The following is a 27,630-nucleotide window of genomic DNA, read 5'->3' as shown; positions in this document are numbered from 1 at the left end:
TGGTGCATTTTGAAGTTTGAACGTGGCAAATTTACTTCACTGATATATATATCAGTCTTATTTCGTGATCAGATAAAATAAAAAACTCAAAACAGGGACTCTTTAAAGTTTAAGGATTAATAATTGATTTTTCTGTACTTAAATTAGGTACTGTTGATAGGTTTAAAATTAAAGCATTTCATATTTGTTGTTGCTAGAATAATGACAAGATGAAATTTGATCGAGCATTCTCAATTTTCTACTGCTTTTAGAGAAAAATTTTGCTGGAAAAAGAAAAATTGTAGCAACAAATAACTAAAACTGCTCAAATGACTGCTGTAGCTTGTAGTTTTTCGCACTGTAATGAGTGAATTGATCAGTGAAATTTCCACTTCTAAACTAAAATATATGTGATCTTCTGGATAAATTTATGGCATGGACATTTTATGCGGTGTTAATGATTTACTTCTCTGCCATTAAGATTATTATTAAAGAAAACAACGAACACCACTCCATTCGTGTTGGCTGCTAATGGCACTCAAACTACACAATGAAATGTCAAGTTTGATGCATTTTAATTTCTTATGCAGACTACCTCAAAAACTGTGGTAGTTGGATCTCATGTATGGGTGGCGGATCCTGAGGTCGCTTGGAAAGATGGGGACGTTGTGGAAGTTAAGAAAGATGTGATTACAGTAAAATGCTCAACAGGAGAAACGGTTTGTAATTTCAATGTGAACTACATTAAAATTTGAACGTTCTGTTTATTAAGTTTGATTAAATCTTATGAATAAAATTTTGAATTTTCTGCTTTACTTTTTGTTAAGGTTCTACTTGTTCTCTTATTACTCTGAGTGTCTATTATGTTAATATGAACTGTAAAAATGGTGCAAGAAACCAAGTTTCGAAGTAGCGGTTATAAGGCTTTTCTTTTCGGAACTTCGGTGAGTAAAGGGATTAAGAGAAATAGAGGATAATGTTTATCGCATTATCAATGCAAAAGGGCAGGATTATATATCTGCTTCGGTGAGTAAAGGGATTAAGAGAAGTAGAGGATAATGTTTACCGCATTATCAATGGGCAGGATTAATATATCTGCTACGAGTGCATTATCTCATTCCTACATTGGACATGTTGAATGGAAATAAGCTTTCAAATTTACTAGAAGTAATGGCTGCAGCTGAGGGGCATGACTACCCTTTCGAATGTTTGAGCTAGTTGATTTTTTCTTTAAAGAGAACTAAGGTCTAGCTCGGGCTTGCAATTAAATATTAAAAAAATGTTAAAATTGCGAATCTTATTCCCTTGACCATTGGAATTACACAACTAACTAGAGTTAGTTTTCGTTTAAATTAGGATTCTCTTGAGGGCTATATCACTAAGATTGGATTGATATGTCTATTTTTATCATGAGGCCGACTAGTCGATGCGAAGGTACTCGAGCGCGGAGAGCCTCGAAGCCCAACTTGTTGACGGCTATTGTCCGGAGGTACTCGGGTCGGCACCCGACTTGGGGCGATTATGGTGTACCATGACTCGGTTCAATCAATGACATTATTGAAGAAAAAAATGGAGTTGAAAATGATATTAAGATGGATAACTTTGCTTGATAGCCATCGTACTTATGCTTTAATTTGCTTGAAATTCTAATCATGTTATTGTGTACTAACTATAGTTATTTTGAGCTCACTATTCTATTACTTTTGATTAAATGATGATATTGACATGTTTAGATATCTTATATATAAAATCTAGTACTATATGTACAATGAACATTTTGTGGACTTTTTACGACTAGTCAGGAGACTTGTTGACTGTCTTCTCGAAGGTACTCGGGCGTAGAGGCTCGACTTGGCGCCGTGATAACCATACATATGTCAAAGTCACATTTGGCGTTTAGGTTTTTATGTTGCCTAATATACTCTATTTCTCTCCTTTTTCTAATCCCTTTTATCATTCCTCTATAGTTGTTTTACATTATGACAATGTAAAAGTTAATTAATAAATATCAATAATTGGGAACAAATAAATTATCAGTTGTTGCATTTATTTGGCGAGGAGCTTAGTAAATTTACAATGGAGATTACTTTACTTTGCCCTTAATCATTAAATTAGGTGTACCTTTACAATGGTTTGCATCTTCTGTACATGTCATAGACTTTCAGTAGTATAAAATATAACCATAAGATCATATTGAAATCTTTAGTATAATATAAGCATTGCTGATTCAGTACTTATCCAGTCCAACTGTGGCTCTAGCTCCCATTACCTGGGCAAAAATTTAGCTTTACGTATAAATTGCGTTAACTACACTCTGCTGTCCTTCTCCTGTTCATTCATTGAATGCCAGAACTGGATATTAGATTATTCCTCATGGTACTCATCACTTTTATGTTTTAGGCTAAATGTAAAATATCCACTGTCCATCCCAAAGATACTGAGCTCCCTGAAAAGGGTGTAGAAGATATGACAAAGCTGACGTATCTGCACGAGCCTGGTGTTTTGCAGAATATACGTTTCCGATTTGATGTGAATGAAATATATGTAAGCATCTCTCTTTTTTATAGTGGCATTTACTTTTTCTCGCCCTAGTTATGGAGGTTTTTGTTGTGACTTCTGCCAATGACATTTGCCTTAGGCTGCAGCTTCTATGTTTCTACACATAATATATATATGACATGAAATTCTAGCATTTCTAGATATCTTTTTATCTGATACCTCTAGAAAGGCTGCAGTTAATTATTGCTTCTCATTTATAATAGTTTTTTTTAGCTTTGACAATATTCTTCTTGCTTGTAGACTTATACAGGTAGTATATTGATTGCTGTGAACCCTTTCCAAAGACTGCCACATTTATATGGCAACGATTTGATGCAACAATATAAAGGGGTTGCTTTACATGAGCTGAGTCCACACCCTTTTGCCATTGCAGACTCCGCCTACAGGTAAAACTACAATCGTTATAGTCTCTTACTCAGTAGATAGCTATATTGTTGTTACTATGCTTCACAAATTAATGCAATTTTTTCTGCAGGAAAATGATTAAGGAGGGAATTAGCCAGTCAATTTTGGTTAGTGGAGAAAGTGGAGCTGGTAAAACAGAGAGCACTAAAAGTCTTATGCAGTATCTTGCATATATGGGAGGCAAAGCGGATGCTGATGGACGGAGCGTGGAGCAGCAAGTCTTAAAAGTATGCAGATCATTGAAAGTCCCATTTGTTTACTTAATAGTTTACGGAACTTGGTGTACAAGATGTGTATGGAATCCGGTTTAGGTTTTTACTTTCTCTTAAATATGTTAAGTAATTACATACAAAGCTTTTATTTTTGCAGTCCAATCCTGTTCTTGAAGCATTTGGTAATGCAAAGACTGTGAGAAATAATAACTCAAGGTGTCATAGTTGTTTTTAAACTTTTTTCTTAGCCTTTGAATTTTATAAATAGTTACATGTATTTTTGTTTTGACTGTTTAAAACTCTTTGTACTCACATGTGACGCATTGTAGCCGCTTTGGTAAGTTTGTCGAGATTCAATTTAATGATCGGGGAAAGATCTCAGGTGCTGCTATCAGAACCTATCTGTTGGAAAGGTCCCGTGTTTGCCAGGTGTCAGATCCTGAAAGAAATTATCACTGCTTTTATATGATTTGTGCTGCACCACCAGAGGTATTTTATGCTTGATTGTATTATACTATATCAGGAATGTATAAATGTTAGTTTTTATTTAGGTTAGGGTCGATTCCAATGAATATAAATACACACACACAGAGATGTCAATATGTGAAGCTTAACCTCATAGCCTTGGGATTTAATAATACATATGACCAGACTTTAGGAACTCCGAGTCAACCGACGCCAACTTCTACGGCTTCATTATGTTGATGATGGAAAAATCCTCGTAGGAGTAAACACACCCAAGACCGTAATTACTCTCGAACTGATCAAGCTAAAATTAATACTAAATTTATTTGGCTCTGAAACTTCCCCATTTTCCCTTGGCTTTTCCCATACCCATAAATAGCACAAAGAGCATCTAAAAGAGCTTATTAGGCACATTTTACAATGACAAGCAACTTGGGAATGTGCAAGAGAAAGAGCTATAAAGCACAATAATACCTAAAATCATAGGGCTTTAGATGAAAAATGGCCCACCAAATCTTACCACATTTCATATCTTTGTTCTTTTAGTGTAGTCTTTAAAAAGTCATGATGTGACATGTGACATGTGACATAGAAAGAACAAATAACTTTGATCTTTGCTAGATATTTTTGAAACTCAAAATCAATTTAAATTTGGTCAGGTGGCTGTACCATCACTTAAGGCTAGCATCTAAGATATTGATGATTTGGTGGTTCTAAATCTCATGATCTTCTCATATTTATTACATACATGAACTGTGAATTATGAATAATCTTTACATTTTCCTAAACTCAGCATTTTCCTTGCCAGTTGAGTGAACTCGGTCATTATTTTATCCCTTTGAGTTTTCTATCTTTGGTCTTTTTTTTACTCCACCCCATGAAGATGAAATTGTTGAGTAAACTTTCTCTTCAAAAGCTGGAAATACCTTGTAGATTTATTTTGATCTGGGTTGACGGAAAAAAAAGATCAACTACTTTAGTGTTTTTTGTAATTTCTACGTTGAAAAGAAAATTATTATTAAGATGACAATTGTACTTCTAAATATTTCTTATACATTTTCTTTCAGGACTCAGATTTCTTGTAGTTATTATTAGAATTTCATATATCTGCTATGGTGTATTTTTCTTATCTTCATATTTGTGTTTCCATGAAGATTTATTTCTTTGGAATTCAATTGCTATAGTTTCTTTAGATATGTGTAGACATGTATCTATGTAGATATATCTCTATTTAAATCTCCTCGTTGTTGCTTTCAGGATGCTCAAAGGTTTAAGGTAGGCAATCCACGGTCGTACCGTTATCTGAATCAATCAAATTGCATTCAAGTAGATGCAATGGATGATTCTAAAGAGTATGTTGAAACCAGAAGGGCCATGAATGTTGTGGGAATTGGTCCAGATGAACAGGTTCATGTCTAGATGATTTGTAAAAATGTTTCTATTTTCTGACAATCTCTTGCTAATATTATTTTTAGTAGGACGCTATTTTCCGAGTGGTGGCAGCTGTACTCCACTTGGGAAATATCGAGTTCGGTAAGGGTGGGGAGGCAGATTCTTCTAAACCCAAGGATGCGCAATCTCTGTCACATTTAAAAACGGCAGCTGAGCTATTCAAGTAATTGATGTTTTAAGGCCCACTTATATTTCGTGTATATGTGTACCTCTATAACATGTCACTCTTGTTCAGGTGTGATGAGAAGTCACTTGAAGACTCCTTGTGCAAACGCATGATGGTAACTAGGGGTGACACCATAACAAAGCACCTAGACCCGACCGCTGCTGCAATCAGTAGAGATGCTTTGGCAAAAACTGTTTACTCGAGATTATTTGATTGGTGAGTATGATGCGTCTAGCAGGTCTTGAATTAAAAGTGATTGGTGCCTCAGTTTTATTAAATTGAAAAACTCACTTACTTGGGGACACAGGATTGTGAACAAGATTAATGGTTCTATTGGTCAAGATCCTGGCTCAAAATATTTGATCGGGGTACTGGATATCTATGGATTTGAGAGTTTCAAGACAAACAGGTGCTTAGCCGGTACGCCTTTGTTTCCAACATTTAAAAATACTACAGGAAAATCTTGTATCTGAATTAGCAATTGAAAGATGTTGGAGTGATTTACAGAAACTTCAAATATCTATTGTGTCTTACACACTGGAATCTGTTTAATTGTGGGTTGTTACTATATTTACATGTTAGCTTGATCAAGAACTATTCACAATTCAAATGTATACTGTACTTTATTCTGCGGGGCTTTTATCAAATAGCTTGATGCTGTGTACATGTACTTTCTTACATTGTATGATGCTTATTTGGTTAAATAATTTACTGTGGTTTTATGCAGCTTTGAACAATTTTGTATCAATCTAACCAATGAAAAACTTCAACAACACTTCAATCAGGTTCATGCATAAATTATGCCTATTCTTTTCCCGAGAATTTGCAAAGCAACCCTGTTAAACTAGCTTGGCATGTCATTTTTTCTTTGGCAGCACGTTTTTAAGATGGAACAAGAGGAGTACACAAAAGAAAAAATTGATTGGAGTTATATCGAGTTTGAAGACAATCAAGATGTTCTTGATCTCATTGAAAAGGTTAATGAATGCATATGATGTTCCTGTATTTTTTCCTTGTTTCTGTTTACCTAATGAAATTTATAATATTTTATGTGAAGGTCTCCTACTAGAATTTGATGTATTAGGTCCGGAGATAAAGGTGTTTAAAAGGAAGAGTAAGTGGCTAGAGCCCCGAGGTTTAAACCTATCACAAGTAATTAAGGGGACAAGCAACATATGTATATCAACATATTGACAATTATTTTGTTAGAGTACCTAATGGATATTCACTATTAAGGTGAATGACTTAATTTAACTTAGGAAACGAGAAGTGCAAAATTAATGTAAATTACTTCGTCCTGTACATTGAAAACTGTATCATACGAAAGAGTTCAGATCTGACCAAGGGGCATGTAATTTGCAGAAATGGGGAACTTACTATATGAAAATAGGTCTGCCTAGTGAAGCTTTGCTTAAAGCAGACATGTTGTACGAACATGTATCCGTGTTGGGCTACTAGCCAACTTGATAACTGAAAACAGATATACATGATGACTTTTTGTACTTGGACCAGGTTATTAGTACTGATACAACCAACTCCGATGAAGTCCCATGATATTACGGTTAATGACAAATAAGAACAAAATAGATTGGAGGAAGACAAAACTAACAACCAATTTAATGTTGTTGGCGGAGCTCGAGTAAATTAAGTGCATTTTATCTCAAAATTTGAGGCACAATGAAGTGCAAGACCATTGGGCTTCTCTACATAATCAAATATTAAGTTCATTGCAAGTTCTTGTTTGAGCCCCTTGAAGATCCTAGTCTCACTGTTAGAATCTACCTATATCACGTTAGGAGGATGCACACAAACAAACCAATGGAGAGCACACACACAAAATATATAATTTTAATATTTTAATGAAAGTTAATTTATTAGTTTTGTTAGTTAATTATAAATATTTTTTTTAATATTTTAATATTTGCTGAATCTCCCATACCCGAATCCCCATATTTTTAATTTTGTTGTATTCGCGTATTCACACACCGCACCCTTACTTCATAGTACTTTAGTAAAACCTAGCTACCATTCTTTCTCCCAACCTATAACCCATTCTTTCAATCAATCATGAGAGTTTTTGGTTTCCACTAATATGGAAAGCATATAATTTTCCCGCGATTTTATCCAACCAGTGGCAGATGTAGAGGAAAATAATAGTATGGGGCGACTTAATTTTTATTTTGTACATTAAAAATAATTTAAAATTTTATTTGTATGATGAATTGGAAAAGAAATTAATTTTAACGCAAGTCACTATGTTTTCAATTATTGCACATGCTTATTTAGAGTCATAATTGTTTATATTCTTTAAAATTATGTCAGGAATATAAAATTATTACAGCTGAAAATGTATATAAGGCTGGGGTGGGAAAACAAAGAAAAAGACCAAAGCTAACCCCTAGAAGATGGAAACATGCGATAGAAACCAAGTTTGCAACATCCCTAGAAGATGGAATTATGGAACCCATCCCTAGAGGATAAAGTTACTCATCCCTAGAAGTTGAAGTTTTGGGCTTAAAATGTTTAAATTAAACTAGTCAATGTAGTATTCTAACCAGCACTGGGTATGGCTGGCCAAATATTCCCTTAATACACACACACACACGCATACATGTATGTTAATTTGTGGAAATTTATCTACTAATATATTATATTTAATATTTCAGAAACCTGGTGGGATAATTGCTCTTCTGGATGAGGCTTGGTATGTCTGCATCTGAATTGCAGTTTTGCTGCCCTTGTCAATTATTTCTTCAAGGTGATTGGACCAAACTGTTTAAGGCTAACTTAATTATTGATTTTAGCATGTTCCCCAGATCAACACATAAAACGTTTGCAGAAAAGATGTATCAAACATTCAGCAAGCATAAACGATTCACAAAGCCGAAGTTATCACAGTCTGATTTTACGATACGCCATTATGCTGGTGATGTATGCACTTCTTTTCATAGGACCTCCTTTAGTGTATTTCTCATAACTTCATTCGTATTCCTAGCATTAACCTAGTGGATACTCGTATCTCTTGTTTACAAGAGGTTGAAGGTTTGAGTACTTTTTATTCTGATTTCAGGTCACTTATCAAAGTGATTTCTTTCTGGATAAAAACAAAGACTATGTTGTAGGAGAGCATCATTCGCTCTTGAGTGCTTCCAGGGACCCCTTTGTGTCAGCACTGTTTCCACCCTTACCTGACCAATCTTCCAACAAATCAAAATTTTCGTCTATAGGTACCCGATTTAAGGTATATTTGTTACTGCTTACCAATTTTTATAATTTGGAAATTCCTATTTTAGTTTTACAGTTTTCTTTTGTGGATTGTCCCTTTAACAGCAACAACTTCAGTCTTTGCTTGAGACACTTAATGCTACAGAGCCACATTATGTTCGTTGTATAAAGCCAAACAATCTTCTGAAGCCTGGTATATTTGAGAATAAAAATGTACTGCAACAGCTTCAGTGTGGGGTCAGTTTAGCTCTTGGAGTCATCTGTAATCTGATTGATAGTTTGTTATTTTAGTAGAACTCAGAAGTATGAATATGACTTTATTATTTTCAGGGTGTCATGGAGGCTATAAGGATCAGCAGTGCTGGATTTCCAGCAAGGAAAACATTTGATGAACTCATATCCCGATTTAGATTACTCGCACCTGATATTTTGAGTGGAAGGTTACTTTGTGTACTCTGCTGACATGATTGAAATGTATTCTATTTGTCATGTTGGTCTGTTGTTTGTTTGATGCGAAATAGCTTTTTGTTTGTGGTTTTTACTTTAAAGATATGATGAAGTTACTGCTTGCAAGAAGCTCTTGGAGAAGGTGGGCCTCAAAGGTTACCAGGTATGTTTCTAGTAGCAGTTATTTCAAGTTATGCTTGATACACATGCAGCAATAGCCCAGAAAAAAAAACATAAATTCATTAAATATGTTTTATCTTGCGAAAATATATGCACAAGTTGTCTCTACAATTTGTTATCTAAAATTTTAACTTCAAGAGTAATTACTGATGTCTTAGTACGAGTGTTTAGAAAACATGCTCCGTTTAGTTGGAAGAAATTTGTGTGTTTTATGGATAAGTATTTATAAATTTTGTCCCTTCCTCCGATTTTTTCTTAGCAATTTAAACTAGATCTCAAACCCACAAAATGAAAATGTTTACTAATTTTCTTCATAAACTCATCACAGAATTATTATTCACTATAGGAAATCTTCTCTCTTTCACCTTCCATACGTTTGTATTTTCACATTCTTTCATTCCGTTCCCCATTCCATTTTCATTAACCAAAAGGAACATCCCAGTTGCAGTTTCTTGTTGCAAAAATTGTTAGCTCTATGGCGTGAACTTGTTTTCTAGTATTGCATGTGGCTGTGTTATTAAGTAGAAACAAATCTCGCCCTAAACATTATTAATTTTCACTTCTAGTTTTTTAGCCTACTCTTAGAAAATTCTATTTTAGTATTATTAATGAACTATAGTAACAATATATGATTAATCTATGAAAATCAAAACATAATATCTTGAAAATATTAGCACCTGAAATACATTTATAGTTCTTCTATTGGTTTCTTCACCAGTCTAGTTGTGCACCCATCTAGCAGCATAGAAACAAATGTGAAGTTCCGTATGTATTAGACCAAGTAATGGGTCAACCACAATTGATCTAATCAATTTTTCAGATTGGCAAGACAAAAGTATTTCTTCGTGGTGGTCAGATGGCAGAGCTAGATGCTCATCTTACTGAACTCTTGGGAAAATCTTCAACTATTATCCAGGCAAAATTTCGGTCGAAAAAGGCTCATAAAACATATAAGAAATTGCGGATCTCTGCCATACAAATCCAAGCAATTTGCCGAAGTATATGCTTTTAACATGCCCCGTGCTGTACGATTATACAGAAGCTCTATTGTTACTTACTACATGTATTTTCAACTATTCTTCTTTCTACTGTGATAAATACAGGGCAAGTTGCACGCCGGAGATATGAGACTGCCGAAAGATTACGGCAGTCGGCACTTTATATTCAATCTGGAATGCGTGGGATGTCTGCTCGGCATGAGTTGCGCATCAGAAAGCAATCTAAGTCTAAGGCAGCTATAGGAACACAGGTAAATACCTGTAATGGTGCTGGAAAAGAATTAATGCCAGAATTATAATTGTCCTACTCAATAAACCTTCACATTGTTTTAGAAGCATAATATCAACCTGAGAGTGTTGTATCATTTTTCTTGTAACATCATAGACTGAATCCTTAATTGTTACCTATATCGAGAATACACTGTTGGTAATATATTAGTTAATGTAATGAACAACTATTACTTGGTGTTAACTTTTCATCAGTTCACATACCTCTCTGATCATTTTGACTTGACAGTCGTATATATTAAAATCAGGAGACACCTAGTAGTGATAATATCCATGTCCAGGGATGGTGACAACTACCATTATTGTCATTTTCCATGTCATTTAGATTAGTTTAACTGGTCTTTGTAGTGTCAAATTAGGAATGCTGCAGTAATTACCCAATGTGCGTGGAGAGGAAGAATGGCATGCAAGTTTATTTTCTCTCTCAGCTAGTTTTTGTTGTTTTTTCCATTTATACTGCAGGTGAAAATATGTGTATATATCATACAGAAGGGATAGATCACAATCAAATTCCAATTTAAATTCATCCTAACCATCAACTTAATGATCCTGTTGTCAAAGTGGGAACAGAAACAACTATACATTGACCAGCCTGAATAGGCTATAGACTTGAGAGAACTAGACTAGTTATTATTAGTATAAACAAATCTTAGTTTATACAGTAACTTGTGAACTTAACTAGAGAAAATGCAGGAGGATATCTTGGAATAAATTTGAATATGACTTATCTAGTCCTAAAAGCTAAAGAACTAGTTTATATAAGCTAGGATTGTTGTTGTACTTGATTCAGATATCACAAGACTTGTTAAGTATTTTATTCGACTTCTTCAACTCTTGGAAAATAACGCACATACAATTTTCTAAAGTTAGGAATTTATTAAATTAGTTGGATTCAGGATTGACACGATATGATTGAACATAGTTCACGTACTGAAGCATGTAAGTTATTGAGATGTGACATCCTGTTTTTTCAAATACGAAAGAATGAGAGAACATATTGTCTTCACTTTGAAGAATATTATGAAATTTAAATTTAATGTCAAATTCATGAGCCTTAGGCTCCTCTATTTTGAATATTTAAATGGGTTTACAGGTGCTTTTTCTACTTCCAGGCTGCTAAAAAAACTGTCCGTCCTCAAGTTGCTAAGAGTTTGGAACAGGAAATAGAGGAACTGACCGAACAGCTGCAGTTAGAGAAACGCATGCGGGTAACTCATTTGTTTTATTGAATTATGAATAATTTTTGCCTTCTGCTTCGTTGTATGTCATCATACATTTTTTGGGGGAAATTCTCCCTGAATATAGCTCATCAATCCCTCATTATGGAGAACTCATAGTCATATATACGCTTAACAACCAAAAAATAGAAAATCATCTCCCCAAAAATACAATGATAACTATGGAAAGTGCTATAGCAGCTTGCTCTTCTATATGGGAGATAAAGAAAGGCACTCACTGTCCTATTCAGCAACATATTTGATCTTACACATTCAAAATTCTAGTGTTGTCTTGTGGCTTAATCAACTCCCAGTTTTAATCAAACGACGTCAGTTTATAAATGCACTTCTATTTTTTATCCAATAAGTCACTATGTCACTCTGTTCGTCTTTTGCTCACTAGATCATCTATCTAGTCCAAGACCTCAATCCAAAAGTTACGACTCTTTTTTTAAATCTATTTAAAATCATTTATTGGTTTGTCCATTATTTCCAATGTACAAATGTTCACATACTTTGATTCACAATTAAATTGAACAATGACATTTTTAAAATTTAAGTGAAAACTCGATTATCTTTGAAGTTAATTATGATGATCACATCAATCCACAATCATATTGAAAAACTAAATCTAATTACAAATAAATTCAGAACGATTATGTCTGTTTACTACTACATTGAATATGAATCGAGACCTTCTCTATTTTTGATAAATAATGGATACTTCTAGTGTTAGTAAACAATCTTCCGGATTAGATCTGAACATAGCCTTAGTTGAAATCATGTATAGGACATTAAATTTGGAAGCACAGCAAGAATATTTTACCAACCTGAATGTTAAATATGCAGGGCACAACTAAAACAGCTTATTATGAGGAAATAAAGTGGTTATACATTGGAGTTTTCATATTATTTTCTTATACAGATTATATATATTTAATATTCAGATTCTTATATATATAATAGTTATATAGGCTTTAGTTATTAATTTACTTGTAAAAGTCCAGTTATGTATGTGCCTTAGTCTGTTAGGGTCAGTATTTATACTTCACATTGTACTCTAGTTTCACTGGACTTGTTTACTAATATAATATTAATATTGATTTAAGTCTCTTTTGTGGGTTGCGATCAATAATTTTTTTCTCTTTTGCGGTTGGTAAATCCTTGGAGTAGTGAATTTTTGCGATTAATCCGCTTAAGTTCTATCATATTATTGTTTCATTCAGTAAATCCATGTTTTGAAAAGTTGTCCTGGGATCAACTAACTTTTTTGGCCAACTTAACTAAATTTGGTTCTTTCATTTATTTTCTTGATACTCGTATGTCTTTGATATAAATCACACTTGACGTCTTTTGTGATGGACAATCCTTCTATCATCACATGCTAAAGTTTCTGGTCAGGATTCAACTCTCTCGTTCTTGATTATCTTCTTCATTCTAAAATCGAATTAGGTAGTGCAATAATTTGGCATGGTAACTTTTCTTGCTAATATAATCTTCTACATGGTGGAAGAACAGAAAGCTCTTATATTTTGATTATTGTTGACCTTTACATTTGAAGTGAAAGTATATTTATTCTTTTCTAAAAAATTTCCCTGCTACTCTTTTGGTTTTGTAAGGTAAACATTAGAGTCAACAAAAGAGGCAATTTTACATGCACACTTTCATATAAACATACTACATAAATCAAAAGATGCCCTTTGAAGTATGGTTTAGGATGGTTAGATGTACGGAGACCTTACCTTTCCCCTAATGGTGACTGTTTTCGTAAAGACCCTCTTTTTTGGAAAAAAAATTCAAATGTTATGGAAGATGTTGAGACAAACATAAGCACAAAGTATGTAATTAGTGCAGTAATGACATTAACCATAAGCATGCAACGAATGTATGAGAAGTCATAAGTCTGTTGTCACTTGAGGGTCATATCTGATAAACCAAACCAATCCAGTGCATCATGGTCTTGAGCAGGGTCTAGCAATGGTACACGAATTTTAGCTATACGCCTAAATGGAATAGTCATATTAGATGAAATGACGTTAAAAAAATAGTTGTGACTGAAAATTAAATCAAAAATTTGGTTTTAAAAAAAAACATTATATATATGGGTTTGTCTAATGTGTGCCTATGTGCACTCTAATCACTAATTTCATACACTTTTCATGAACCGGCTCTTTATGATTGGTGTGAATTTTTGTGCATACAGGGGGTATGCACGGGGGCATTTCGTGGTCAGGGAGTGGTATCCCCGCCCCCGATCCCCGAATTTGATATCGATCCCCCACCTTGCTCGAACCCCGAACAAGGATTCTTTTCCTCCCCGATCCACACCCCCATCCCCGCGGGATTCAGGGAATTTGCTTTGTAATTAAAAATAATAATAATGTAATATTATCTATTATATTTTTTAATAAAAAGATAATCTGCTAACTCGTATTGTATAAATATATTGATACTAGTATATAGCCCGTGCGATGCACAATTATATTTATCATTATATATTATAAATTATAATTTTAACATGTTGATGGAATTCGAACCTTGCACTGTATAAAATATTTTGGGATTATATTATAAATTCAATATGTTATTGGTGAGATTCGAACCTTGCATCCCCTTATACAATTTTTATTAGGATTATATTCGACTATTCTCATGAACTGAATCTTAAATATCTAATGGGCACTAAATTGAGAACTTGGACAATTTTGATAAATTCGGAGAGTCGATGCAAGTGTTTGTGAACTTGGGTTATTCGTTGATTTCAGAGAGTTGAGGAAGGAGCTAATGCAAGCAATTAATATAATTGATGGAGATTATATAATGGATGGAGATTAAGTTGTATGAACACAACAAGAGCAGGGGTCGGAGACAATTGATATGTGAGAGTTGTGCGGCAGCTTGTGTTTTGTGTCCGGGAACAATTTATTTTCTGTTCTAAATATAAAGATATTTTTTATTTTTAGGTGTCCTTTTTTAAATATAATATAGGAATATAATATAAGTGTCTTATTTTAAATAATAGAATGACCAAGGACCAACAACCAAACTTTTAATATTTCGTCTTTAATATAATAGTATAGATAGATAGATAGATAGCTTCTTCTTTTTTTGTTAAATCTTAAGTATATTCAAGTAATTGTATTTAGTTCGTCTTTAATTGTATTTTTGTCTAGATTGAATATGATTTTGTTTTATCCCAAATAAAGTAGTATATGTTATTTTGTTTTTTCTCGATATAATTGAATCGACCAGCAAATTACTTTTCAATTATAATTTTGTTTTAACCCTGGTTAATAGACCATTGTACTTATCAACAAATTATATTTTAATATTATTTTGTTACTAAAATAACATTAATAATAAAGTAAGAGTAATCAAGTAAATAGAGCATGTACCAAACGACACGATTTTTTTTATCATTATATATTGTAAATTATCATTTTAATATGTTGCTCTTGGGATTCGAATCTTATGTCCGTTGAATAATAATTTTTAAGATTATATCTAACCGTTCTTATTAATTTGATCTGTCTGGATTGAGTGATTAGAGGACCAACAACCAAACTTTCAATATTTCGTCTTTAATATAATAGTATAGAAGTATAGATTATCTCATATTTTTTATATTAAATAATATTAAAATTGATTTATAAAACAAATAAAGGACAAATTTTAAATTTTAAAAATAAATTATATTATATTATATTTAAAAAATTGATCAATAAATTATAGATTATTTTAAATTCTAAATATATCATAAATGCTATTAATTTTTAATAATTAATTTAGTATAATGTATATAAATATTTTACTATCTATCTATCTCTCTCTCTCTATATATATATATTTTTATATATATATATATTTATATCCAAATAATATTAAAAGTTGAATTTTTATTTATTGCAACTATAAAATAATAGATCTAAATTATCAAATCATAATATTAATTCAGATTCGATTTCATTTCATAGTAATAATTTCAAAATTTTACAATTCTATTAAGTTTAAATTTAAGCATGTAATCAAAATTAATGATAAAAAATTTCTTTTTAGTTGAATTATAAAATATTGGCATTAATACTATTAAGTGAAAATTGAAACTGAAATTACTAATATGATTTGAAAATTTAAAATTTATTATTTTGTAACTGGTATAAAAAATAAATCAGTTTTTGATATAATTTGAAAAATATGAAAATTACTCTAATTATTTTTTTGCTGAGTTTCCGGTTTTGCCCATGCCCAATTCATGAAATTCTGAAAAGGGGTGCGTGTTGAATGCTATAGTATAAATTAAGGGGTGTAAACTGAGTTTTCAATAAATCTTGTACACATTTTTTGTGTGAAGAAAGTTTGAGGGTGCAACGTGCATTTAAGTCCCAATAATATGATTTAAAAAGTCTTATAGCAACTTATCAACTCGTTGAAGAACCACAAAGGCTTAAGTAAGAGCTCCTACACTGCATCAGATAAAATATTCTTTGCTGCTTTTCTCTCTATCTCTCTTTATTGCCAGATACATGTATTTTAATTACAAGAGATTTATGCAGCTTCTACATGAATCTAAACTGATAAGTGATAATTTCAAGTCAAACAGGTTCTCGAATTATCTTTCTATTTTTTCTCTTGAATACATGGTTGACCGTATATAGTTAGATTGAATATTGATTTCCTCTAGTTGATAAGTTTTCCATCTGTAGAATCCCCTCCGTCCAATTCTGTATAGGGAGATCAAATGTACCAAAGACACTGTTAGTCTTTAATCTCATACTACCAACTAGTCTGAGTGATGATCCTTTGTCTGTCTCCATGACTCTAATCATGCCTTGGTCTGTGAGATCTTCATAGTTATTCATCAGCTTTCCAAGTACTAGAGTAACATCTGTTAGAGACTAACTAGTTACATCAATCAAAATTTGTGCATGTATTAAGATATGTACTTACATATCAATCAAATATTAGTGTTGACTGTTGACATTAAAATCCACACAATAATTTTTCACTCTGCATATAAATGTTATTTGGCTCGATTAGTTGGATCTTTTTCGTTACTTGCTGGCTTGTGTTTAGAGTTTTTAAAAAGCTGTCTGTTCAATTTATTTTTAAAGCTGTGCTTCTGTACAATTTACCATTTTTATTTCTTAATTCGGGGTTTTGTAAAGGATTGTGTATTAAAACTTGTTGAGGTTGATACTTTAGATAGCTTATTTTGAAAATTTAAAAAAGCACAAGTGGTTACAATGTCATTCTGGGGCATGAGTTAATCTCCTTCGTGTACTAATTTATCAACCATTAATACACCCCTGTTGTTGTTTAGCTAATTACCTTGGTGTGCTCTATGTGGAGCTGGCTGATATTTAATAAATTATTTGGATTTGTAGATTTATTTTCATTTTACAGCGGTACAAAGAAGTCGGACTTTAAAAGTAGTCCATAATCTGATAATTAAGGGATGCATATATACTTTTTTTAATGTCAAAATGATGTTTGTTCTAACCTTGCTATCCAATTAGAAGCTTTTGTAATTGTCTCCTCTTTATCTTTGTAGGAAGATCTTGAGAAAGAGAAAACATTGGAAAACGCAAAGCTGAAATCTGATCTGGAGAAGATGCGACTTCAAGGTGGTGCAAGTGTTGATCATGACCTGATTAGTAAACTTACTGCTGAAAATGAGGAACTCAAGGTTAGGTTGTTGACTGGATCCTTAGTACCTTTGTTCGAATATTCTTAACAATATTTTGGGTATTAAACAGCATTTATATGACACTGACATAGAATGCATGTATTCTACTGGATAACTCATAAACATTCATATTGTTCTTTTCTTGCCTAATTTTGCAGTCCCAAGTTAATTCACTGGAGGAAAGAATAATTCAGCTGAAGACTGACATGCAACGGTTGTTACATTGAATTTCATCTCTTCTCAGTTACCTTAATGTTATACTTGTCTACAGAAGGAATTCAGTATATCTATGACAAATTCAGAAGGCTATTTAATATTCCTGATTTGACAACTATTTTCAACATACAAGCAGGATCTTTCATCATGTTAATTTTAGGATTCTGGGTAACATATAGTTAACTTTTTTAATGGTTATTTATATCCGTAATTCATCTGACAGACTTGAAGAAAAACTGTCTGACATTGAGATGGAGGGACAAGTTCTACGACAACAGACACTTACAACTGCTCCACCACCAGCAACAGACCAGGTTAACATTTCACGTTATCATTAGCTTCTTTATCTGGCCTATTTTCCCTTACTATTCTTATTTCACTTGTAGCCTTCACAGGATGGTCATTGTGTAAGTGTCAAAGTTTAGCCTACATGTCAATATAGATGTATGCTCCACTAAAACAAATAAATAGACATATAGTCGTGTATGTGTTATAAATTTTCATTTGCGTGTTTACTATCTGCAAGGAGGCTACTAGTTTTAAAAAAACAGTTTCTTACATTTTGTGTGATAATTGACTTATTTTTTTTTCTTTTGGACACTTCTGAAATTTTTTTGGATGATTTCCAAAGTTGTTGCACCCCTCATTTTCTTTTCTCTCGCCCCCTCTCTTCTCTTAGTAATAATGCAGATATCTTGTGTATGCTACTTGATATTTCAAATATGTATTTTATATATGAGCAATGCTATGTGGCCCAAATAAATTTCCCAAATGTTTTACCAAATGATGTGGCATAACACATGTAAAATTTTAATTAGGGGGCGCATATGTATGCACGTTGGGTCCCATATTATTATTAAGAAAGTCATCATCTATATATCGACAACTCAACATTTGGGGAAAATTTTGGGGTACGTAGAATTTCTCTGTATATTTATTTATATGTGTGTGTATTTAATATTTATATATTTATTTTTTACAGGAAATTGTTGATGATCTTCTATTATCTGTCACAAAAGATGTTGGTTTTAGTCAAAACAAACCAGTTGCAGCAATTACCATATTCAGATGCCTCATGCAGTGGAAATCTTTTGAAACAGATAGAACGAGTGTATTTGATCGTATCATTCAGACGATTGGTTCTTCCGTAGAGGTAAATTACCTCGGAAGCCAACTCAAACCCAAAGCATCAGTGATCACTATCTTTTATTTAAAGTTGAACCCTAGAATAGATATTTTGTAGCATGTGGATTAGCTTTTCAAGTATATGTCTTCTTTGCATTGGGGTACTTCACCAAAGCGTATTTATTACTTGTACAAAAATTTAAAGGAATGAAAGTTGAAGTAGGATAGCAGAGCATCCTTTACCATCCATCATTATTTCCATTCTTATGTTTTAGGTTTGCACCCTTCTTGTAGCTATGGCATGTACATATTTTTCACGTGTATATGGAAAATGGATGTGTCAATAGTGCCCTCTGCTTATGGAAGAGCCTATTTCTACAGTCTACCAACACATATTTTATAGCTTCACCGTGGATCACACTTCTGATAGCTTTAATCTCCAATTGATTTAATTTTCACACACAAATGCATGGACACACAATATGTATTGAAGCCTGCACAAAATAGTTTTTGACATTCAGTTTGGAGTCCCAAGTGTAAATATTGTTGTAACTCGACATTTTGATTTTTGTGTTGTCCCCCAGAATGAGGCTAATGCTCAGCAAATGGTTTATTATCTTTCTAACACATCGACGTTGTTGTTTTTACTTCAACGGACCTATAAGCCAAAGCCTGCACAACCGACAGGTTTCTTTGGAAGATTTTCACAGGTGCTCTGATTTCTCACGGATTTTGATAATTAGAACTATTATATCTGCGATACTGCTTCAGATTCTATCTCTTGTACTTCTTTTAAACTATAATTGTATAAATTGGTATGGAAGTATTCGTCCAAGTCGGACATACTGTGTATGTGTGGTGTGATTTGGTATTATACAGTTGATTAGTACTATAATTGCTCAGAATTATACGCTTCTATAAGTAAGATTATTGTTAACATGGAAACAATTTTCCAGGGATTCGCAACTTCTTCAAGCCTTGATGGATGGCAACAAGTTGATCCCAAGTATCCAGCTTTACTTTTTAAGCAGCAACTGACAGCTTATGTTGAAAAGTTGTATAGAATTGTTAGGGAAAATTTGAAGAAGAAATTGTCACCACCTCTTAATTCTCTTACTAAGGTACTACCCCTTGTTTTTCATTGTCCACTTACAGATCTATGCACCATGTGGTTTGATTTCAATTTAAATAATTTTAACAAAAAAATCCTGAGACACTAGGAACTGGTCTCTTGGCATCCGCAGTTAATGCCTAATGCAATTTTTTGGCCAATACTTTTCATGACAATTTTTTAAGTTTGTGCACTTTATTCGTCGAACTTTATCTTGCGAAGGTGAAATAAATATCTGCGAAAGAATTTAGAAAATAGAAAGCATTCTGTGAGGACTACATAGTTTCATTTATAAACCAGCCTCTTGTAGAATTCAGTGATTCTGCTACTGCTTTAATGTTAAAATACATGGAATGACTTTATGAGATACTAAATCACAGCACAATTTTGATAATTAAACACTATTTTGGCTTCTCAATAATATCTCATGGCTACTTCCTTTTTATAAGTTAATCTCTTTGTTGGAAAAACCAAATTGTATTTTCGAATATGCATATGAAGTACCACCTATATTTTGAGGGACTAAATTTAATATTTAGGTATATATGGTCGAGGCCAAATGTCAGTTTGCTTCTGCTATATCTTCTTCCCTGCAAAATGTTAACTATAATATTTTTTACTTGATCTTTCGGGTACTAAAAGATCTAAATGACATGTTTTGCAGCCGGGTTCACCCCCTCCTAATGTTAGTAGTCCAGATAGTCCCTGGAACAGGATGGTTGACTGCTTAAGAGATTCTTTAAATGCATTGAAGGACAATTATGTAAGTTAGTATGTGCAACGCAGTTGCCAAAATATTTACTGATGATGGTTCATATTTAAACTTTTTATGTTCATTTTCCAGGTGCATCTTGTTCTTGTACAGAAAATTTTTACTCAGACATTTTCCTATATCAATGTACATATTTTTAATAGGTAGTTGCTCAATCTTCAAACCTCCTATATATTCCTACACAAGAAACTTTTTAGGTCATGAATTTCGTTTAATAATTTTTATTTTCTTATATTCCTTCCAGTCTTCTTCTTCATCAAGAATTTTGCACATCCAGCAATGGGGAATTTTTGAAGGCTGGTTTAGATGAAATAGAGAATTGGTGTGAATGGGCAGCTTTGGTAAATAATTACTATGTTCATTTTTCTATATCAATTTTCTCCAGATGATGATCACACATTGACTTTTTAATTCTCGTTACAGTATGCAGGCTCGTCATGGGACGAATTAAATCACTTAAGGCAGGCAGTCGGTTTTTTGGTACATTTCTGTTGTTCTGATAGGATCTTCTTTTAAATTAGCTTTCTTGCCAAAAAAAATAAACTTACCACTAGTTTTTCCCAACATAGCAGTTCAATATGCTTTAGAAGCATATAATTTGAATTTAGAAGTTTAATAAGTGACGTTAAATTTGAGCGATGTTATTTTTTAATCACAAATTATTACTAATACATGAAAGATGAGAAAATGATCAAAAAAGAATGCAAGAAGAGGTCAAGTGACCAACCAGAATACCAATATATAAATTTTGGGTTAAATATCAAACTAGTAACATAAATGGATACCATATATCATTTTGTTTACCGATCCCAATGAGGTATCATTTGCATCACTTTATTTGGTCTAAAGATCAATTTGGACGGATTTAAATTTAAAAATTGTGTTATATATTTAAAAATTATTAAAATAAAAATAATAATATGAACAATCAACTTATATATAAAGTTTGGTTCCCGTGCAAAAAAACAAAAGCTTTAATTTATTTAAAAAGAATAAATCTAAGAAAAATAACTTTAAATTAAAAAAATTGTAAATGTATTTCTTAAAATCTAAATATATTATCTTATATACTTAAATTCACAACTTTTTATTTGATTTTGGTAGCATTCAAACAAAATTTGCAGAACTCAATAAAAATTTATTTTAACTTCCCAAGCACATATTTAGACGTACTTGTTTGATACTTATTATGGCATTTGTGATTCAAATTATACACTATGAAATCAGTGAACACGGTGATATATGGTCATCACTTCAGTGAGCAGTTTGATAACCCTATTAATTTTTGGCCCAGTTTTGCACTCTCCTTGCAAAAAAGTAAACGAGTTATTTTTAAAATCCTCTTAAATTTGTTGATGTCTTTGAGCAGTTTAGAGAATTCTTATGCATGGTAATATATTAACAAATGCATGGCATGGGAAAGAGAGTCATCGATAATTGATATAGGTTAAGCTTAGAAATTTGAGAAAAATAATAATTAACAATAATAAAGTAATCCCAATAATATCTACACAGTATTGATTATTCAACACATTAAAAGATAGTAAACTTAATCTCTATAGATATAGTTTTATCAAACACCTAACATGTTATATATATATATATACTATATTATAATAGACGAAACATTAAAAGTTTGGTAGTCGGTCGTTCGGTACTTGCTAAAATTACTTAATTACCCTTACTTAATTATTCTAATTCTAATTATTGGGTCGATCAATTCTAATTCTAATTGATATTGAAGTCAACTCCCTCTATTAATTTACCTATTTCAATTCTATTTTATATCGAACTCTATATCACTATAATTTATGTTAAATTCAACTTCTTCTACCAATTAAATTTTAATTCATATCGAGTTATATATCATTCTAATTTGTTACTTCATGCTAAATTAAATTTAAACAAACTAAATATAATTCTTAAGATTTGGTTGATATATAATGTGACCCGGGCTAAGATAAAATAATAATACTATCAATCCTCCTAAAAAAATTATACTAATCAACTTGGATAAACAAAATAATATGTTTTATTTATCCAGGATAAAAAAATACATTATACAATTGATTCAGACTAACATAAAATAATAAAAATACAATTCGACCAACAAAAAAACATATATACTAATTATTCAGTCTAAAACAAAATTATCTTATTGATCTGGTATTTAAAAAAAATAAAATTAAACTAAAAATAATTAGTTTGATTTGGTCGGTGTATTGGGCATTGGGATAAAATAAAATAATATAAATCACTGATCCGAGATAAATCAAATTAATATTAGACTAAGTATAATTCGTATCTTATTCATGTGAAATAAAAAAAATCAAATTTTTTATTTAAAACATAATTTTTTTTTAAATACACTTAGAATTATCAATAAAACTATATCGTTCAATCAGTAATATTGCCTTTTTCAAATATCTTTTATAGAGTTGTAGTTAATCGATTAAGTAATCACCATGCTAAAATAATAGTTTTTTAAGGTACCAACATAATGGAGACGTTATATTTTTACCCTCAATAAAATAATAATTTCATTATAATAATATTTCCCCCTTACTAATGCTATCACTTTAAATAAGTTTAAATCTTCTAAAAAGTTATGAACATATACGTTTACTTATATAATTATCATGAACTCATATCATTTAAAGTTTTAAATGAACAAAATTTTGGTAAATCTAGCATTTTCCTTTTTTCATTCTTTATATGTTACATTGACAGATGTTGGTGTTTGACGGATTGAAGAATACTATTTTATTACACTTAAGCTTGTTTTCTCTAATATGTAAGCAAAATGGGGGTGGGGAGTGTCAAACAATTATTGTTTAACATCCTATTTTTGTTTCTTTTTAAGCTACAAGTTTTTTATTTACTTCTAATTTTTAAAATTTCTAATTTGAAGTAAACTTGTCCATATTCTAACAATGTGTATATGTTTGTTGTTTTATATGTTATTGAATGGAATAAAAATGTTGTGCAAGTTATAAAAAATGAGATCATTATAAATAGGAGATAGTTGTGAACATAAAGAAGAATATTTGTACATGTTGCTAATTATTTTAAATTTTAAGTTACATAAAGTGTAGAGATAAATATTTATCTGTATGAAAGTTTTATATTTGGTGCTAGTAGTTTGTTAAGTATGAAGTAGGTTAATTATAATAATCAGCCTTAGTCTATTAGTCTATTAGATTGTGTTATTAAGATTTTCTTCACAAGTGAAAATATATATTTTAATATTTTTTAATTGATTAACAAGATATTGAATTACATATTCTTTTTTTTGCCAAATTTACATATTCTTTAAATTTGTTAAATATTGCATAACTTTTCTAATAATTTGTAATCAGACCTCAAAAACCAAATTAAATCAATGTAACTGGAATGTATTTTTTGTTGGCTCACACCAGTTTAGAGCGTTGGCTCCTGCCACTAGGGGAATTAGAATGAATCTTCACCAAGGACAGTTCGTATTCTTATTTGATTAAGATTTATTATATATTTACAATTCTATTTAGGTTGTACTTTAGAGTCTGATCTTTCCTATTTCTTTTTGTATTCCATTTGGTTTCTAATCTATTTCATGACATAAATAGATATATAATCTCATTGTCTTGAAAAAATAAATTTATAATAGTACATTGAGCACCTCGAAGTGTCGTCGAAGTGTTCCGGATCTTTATATTTTATATCAACCCCATCACATTCCAAAATAATCAAATAGCCCCCAAATATTCAAAAACTTACAAAACTACGCCTGTTGTTTTTGAATTTGGTTATTATATTGATTTTATTATTCTAGAATGGTTTTATGAAGCCGAATATGATGATTGATGATATATTTTGATGGCTTTACAAATTCATGTCCCACTCATCTGGAGTCCTATTCAAGGATTCTTGATTTTTCTTTATTATAATATTAAACTGTGTTTTAGAAGGAAAAAGGAATAAATAAATAAGTCATTACATATTATTTGATTGATTAGATATATTTATGTATTGTAATTAATAATTATTTTATCTGATTATGATTTAGGTATATTCTAGAACTAGATATGAAAACATAAATCTTCGAATTTTGATGGAATTGATTTAATGAATGATTTCATGATTCCGTGAATCATGAGGAGAAGTATATTGTGTGCCCATTCGAAAATAATGATATTTTGACTCCATTGTTAAAAGTCTTCCTTGTGTTTTTGTATGATGGATGAGAATTTTTGTTTACTCTACCAAATTTAGGATTTTTATTAGAGTCTAATCTTTCCTATCTTTATTGGTTTCCAGTTTTTTATCATTGTTCTATAAATAGGATTACAATCATTATATCATAAACCGGAGTTAATTACAATTTGAGAGGATTCAAAAAAATTCATATGTGGATTTAAGAGATTCCTTATTAACTAAAGGAAACTCTATTTCCCTGTGGTAAGGATTTTGGCTTCTTTCTTGTAAATCCCGTGTAAAATCAAGATACCAAAGTTCCGTGTGGTCAGGATTCGTATGTTTGATTCGTATGTTTGATTACGCGTCCATGGAATTCTAAATCTGTGCTCAACCATTTTGCGAATAGAAAACCCTATATTTAGAAAATGAAACATACCAAGTTCAGTTTACAAACATACAATTAGTGTTATGTAATGCATCATAGGTATACCTGGCATACATGTGTGTCACAAGTTCAGTTTACAAGAGAAGCAAATGAGAAGTGGTTGTTGTTTCTCACTAAGTTACTCTGACTCGGGTACGGAGTGTCGGACACGACACATATCTAAGTGTCGGACTTTAGAAGTCTAAAAATTGGGGACACGTGGACACTGTCCTATTTTTGGACACGGGTATGAGGACACGACATTTTTACTAATAAACAAGTATGTTAGGTTAGACATATAAGAATAAAGTAACAAAATAACTTTGATTAAAGTTAATTTTCTAACAAACTTTACGAATTTGGCATCTTCTCTATTTTTATCTCATTCTCCCTTCTTTCATTTTTCTTATATATTTATTTTAAATTTTAAGTGTGACTAATATGTACTCAATAAATTGGTCAAAGTGTCTATGTTTCAGTCAAAGGATCCGACACGGAATAAGTGTCGTGTCCGAGTGTTCAAGTATCCGACATGGGTACGGCAACCTAAACAGAAGAGTCGGAATAACGTAGGTTTCACATAGGTTCGACCTTAAAGGATAAGAAATTGAGAAGAAGATGCGGTTGGGTTGTTTCTTGAGGTAATATGGAAGAAGATATCAAAGTCATTATCCCTTAGAATCTCCCCAATTCTAATCTAAACTGACAAATGAAATGGTCATTTTACTTACTTTTTATAGCGTAATCTACACACATGCATTTATATATTTACGTTAAAAATCAATAAACTAACGATATGATATATTTCTATATAAAATGTAATATATTAGTATTTCACCAACATGTTAGTAAAAAGTAGAAATAAAAACCCGCAAGTATAAGCGTAAGACAAGTAAGAAGCAAAAAGGTAGTGGAACCAGTGGAAGAAGTCTATAGTACCATTGACTAAACTGGTACTATTGAGAACATCCCTTGAATTTTAATTGTACACTGCGCTTTCTCTTCGGTAAAATGTGCACTTTGCTTTGTGATTTATGCTCCCATTGTGCCTTTCACTTTTAACAACTCCCGGCCACCATAATGATATGTATTCCCGAGTTTGAAACTAGTGTTTTCTAAATTTTATGTTCAAGTTGTATAACTACTATGCTCTGGTAGAATGTGACAACAATAAAATTTGTGTAAAGAAAATTAATAGATTGCAAACACTGTTTTTTTCCTTTAAAATTATTAACTAAGGTTTCTGAACATTCAAAGTCAATGTAACCATTTAGAAAATTGGTATTACAGATTTGTGCCAACTGTCTTTCAAGCATTAGGCACCTCATTTATATGCTATTTTACATGCAGGTTGTGAAGGACAAATCGAAGCTCACTTACAGTTATCTAACAACTGATCTCTGCCCAGTAAATCTCTCTCTCTCTCTCTCTCTCTCTCTCTCTCTCTCTCTCTCTCTCTCTCTCTCTCTCTGTGTGTGTGTGTGTGTGTGTGTTTGCGCGCGCGCCATTCACCATGTTTAAATCTATTTCTTGTATTGTTTATTTTATCTATCCTTGTTGGGCTAATGTGGAATAAATAAAATGAAAGTAGAGTGAAGTATGTCTCATGAGCTGCTTAAGATGCACTTCTCAATGTTTATACATGAAATTTCAGTGCATGATGGATATTATATTTGATCGTTTAGAAATACATAGAGAAACTTTTTCTTGCTTAGGGATGTTTCTGTTTGCAGGTTTTGAGTGTTCAACAACTGCATCGAATATGTACGCTTTTTAACAGCAGAATCAACAACCGTACTGCATGTGTATCCACAGATGTGAGTTAATATAAGCTATATAATGCTTACGCATTTGTCTCTTCAGATTATTTTATCTACAAGCTGCTTTTTTTTAATTTATATATTTTGCATTTGCCTTAAGATCCTCTGCTTTACACAGGTTTTTTCTAGTATGAAAGTAGTAATAACAACGGGGGACTTGGAGGATTCTGATACTAATGTCAACTCAATTCTATTGGATGATAATTCTAGGTAATCCTTTTGAGAATTATAGCTAAGCTATGAATACCGAGTTCTTTTATCTAATGTGTGTTTCAATTCTAGCATTCCTGTCACGGTTCTCGAAATCAGTGATTCTATCAAAGCGGAAAGTTTCTCCAAGGTAGAACCTCCTTCAGAACTTCTAGACAAAGAAGCTTTTCAATTTTTACGGGAGTGAGGTTTCAAACGATCCAAGGATGTCAATGACACGATGGATGTCTTCACTACTTGCCAGTACCACGTGTATATATACCCCAAATATCAGGTATCAAAATATATATACCCTAGTTGTAGAATATAGGTCCGTGAGTGTAAATTATAGTTATCTTTTAGATTGTTGGAAGGAAAATATGTAATGATTAGCATTAGATAGCAGGGCATGTTGAAAGTTTTGTCTTTGATGTGTTAGTTTTCTTTGTGTTTAGCTAAATTTTCTTTTGTAGTCGATTGACAAGAGAAATATATTAATTAAAACATAGTGTAATATC

At 31.9% G+C, this 27,630-nt stretch overlaps 1 protein-coding gene across 1 annotated transcript; it reads left to right on the top strand.

The window, feature by feature from the left end:
* Positions 1 to 563: 563 nt before the first annotated feature.
* Positions 564 to 27,624, top strand: LOC141662083 (myosin-8-like). The gene is made up of 35 exons (XM_074469136.1): positions 564 to 698; positions 2,380 to 2,523; positions 2,779 to 2,924; positions 3,014 to 3,170; positions 3,313 to 3,371; positions 3,485 to 3,644; positions 4,878 to 5,027; positions 5,099 to 5,235; positions 5,308 to 5,454; positions 5,546 to 5,647; positions 5,966 to 6,023; positions 6,114 to 6,215; positions 7,905 to 7,942; positions 8,043 to 8,169; positions 8,309 to 8,479; positions 8,569 to 8,700; positions 8,794 to 8,903; positions 9,013 to 9,073; positions 9,911 to 10,088; positions 10,194 to 10,339; positions 11,489 to 11,584; positions 17,145 to 17,279; positions 17,438 to 17,493; positions 17,719 to 17,809; positions 18,478 to 18,648; positions 19,205 to 19,330; positions 19,577 to 19,741; positions 20,396 to 20,494; positions 20,576 to 20,646; positions 20,748 to 20,844; positions 20,927 to 20,983; positions 26,454 to 26,510; positions 26,837 to 26,920; positions 27,042 to 27,133; positions 27,206 to 27,624. Exons 1-35 carry the CDS (start codon positions 564 to 566, stop codon positions 27,318 to 27,320), a joined length of 3,972 nt encoding a protein of 1,323 aa, XP_074325237.1. The 3' UTR covers positions 27,321 to 27,624.
* Positions 27,625 to 27,630: the final 6 nt, after the last annotated feature.

This window comes from Apium graveolens, chromosome 5, assembly GCF_009905375.1.
Source record: "Apium graveolens cultivar Ventura chromosome 5, ASM990537v1, whole genome shotgun sequence".
Lineage (NCBI taxonomy): Eukaryota > Viridiplantae > Streptophyta > Magnoliopsida > Apiales > Apiaceae > Apium > Apium graveolens.
Note: the sequence above shows the minus strand (reverse complement) of the source record. Positions and strands in the feature narration are given on the sequence as shown.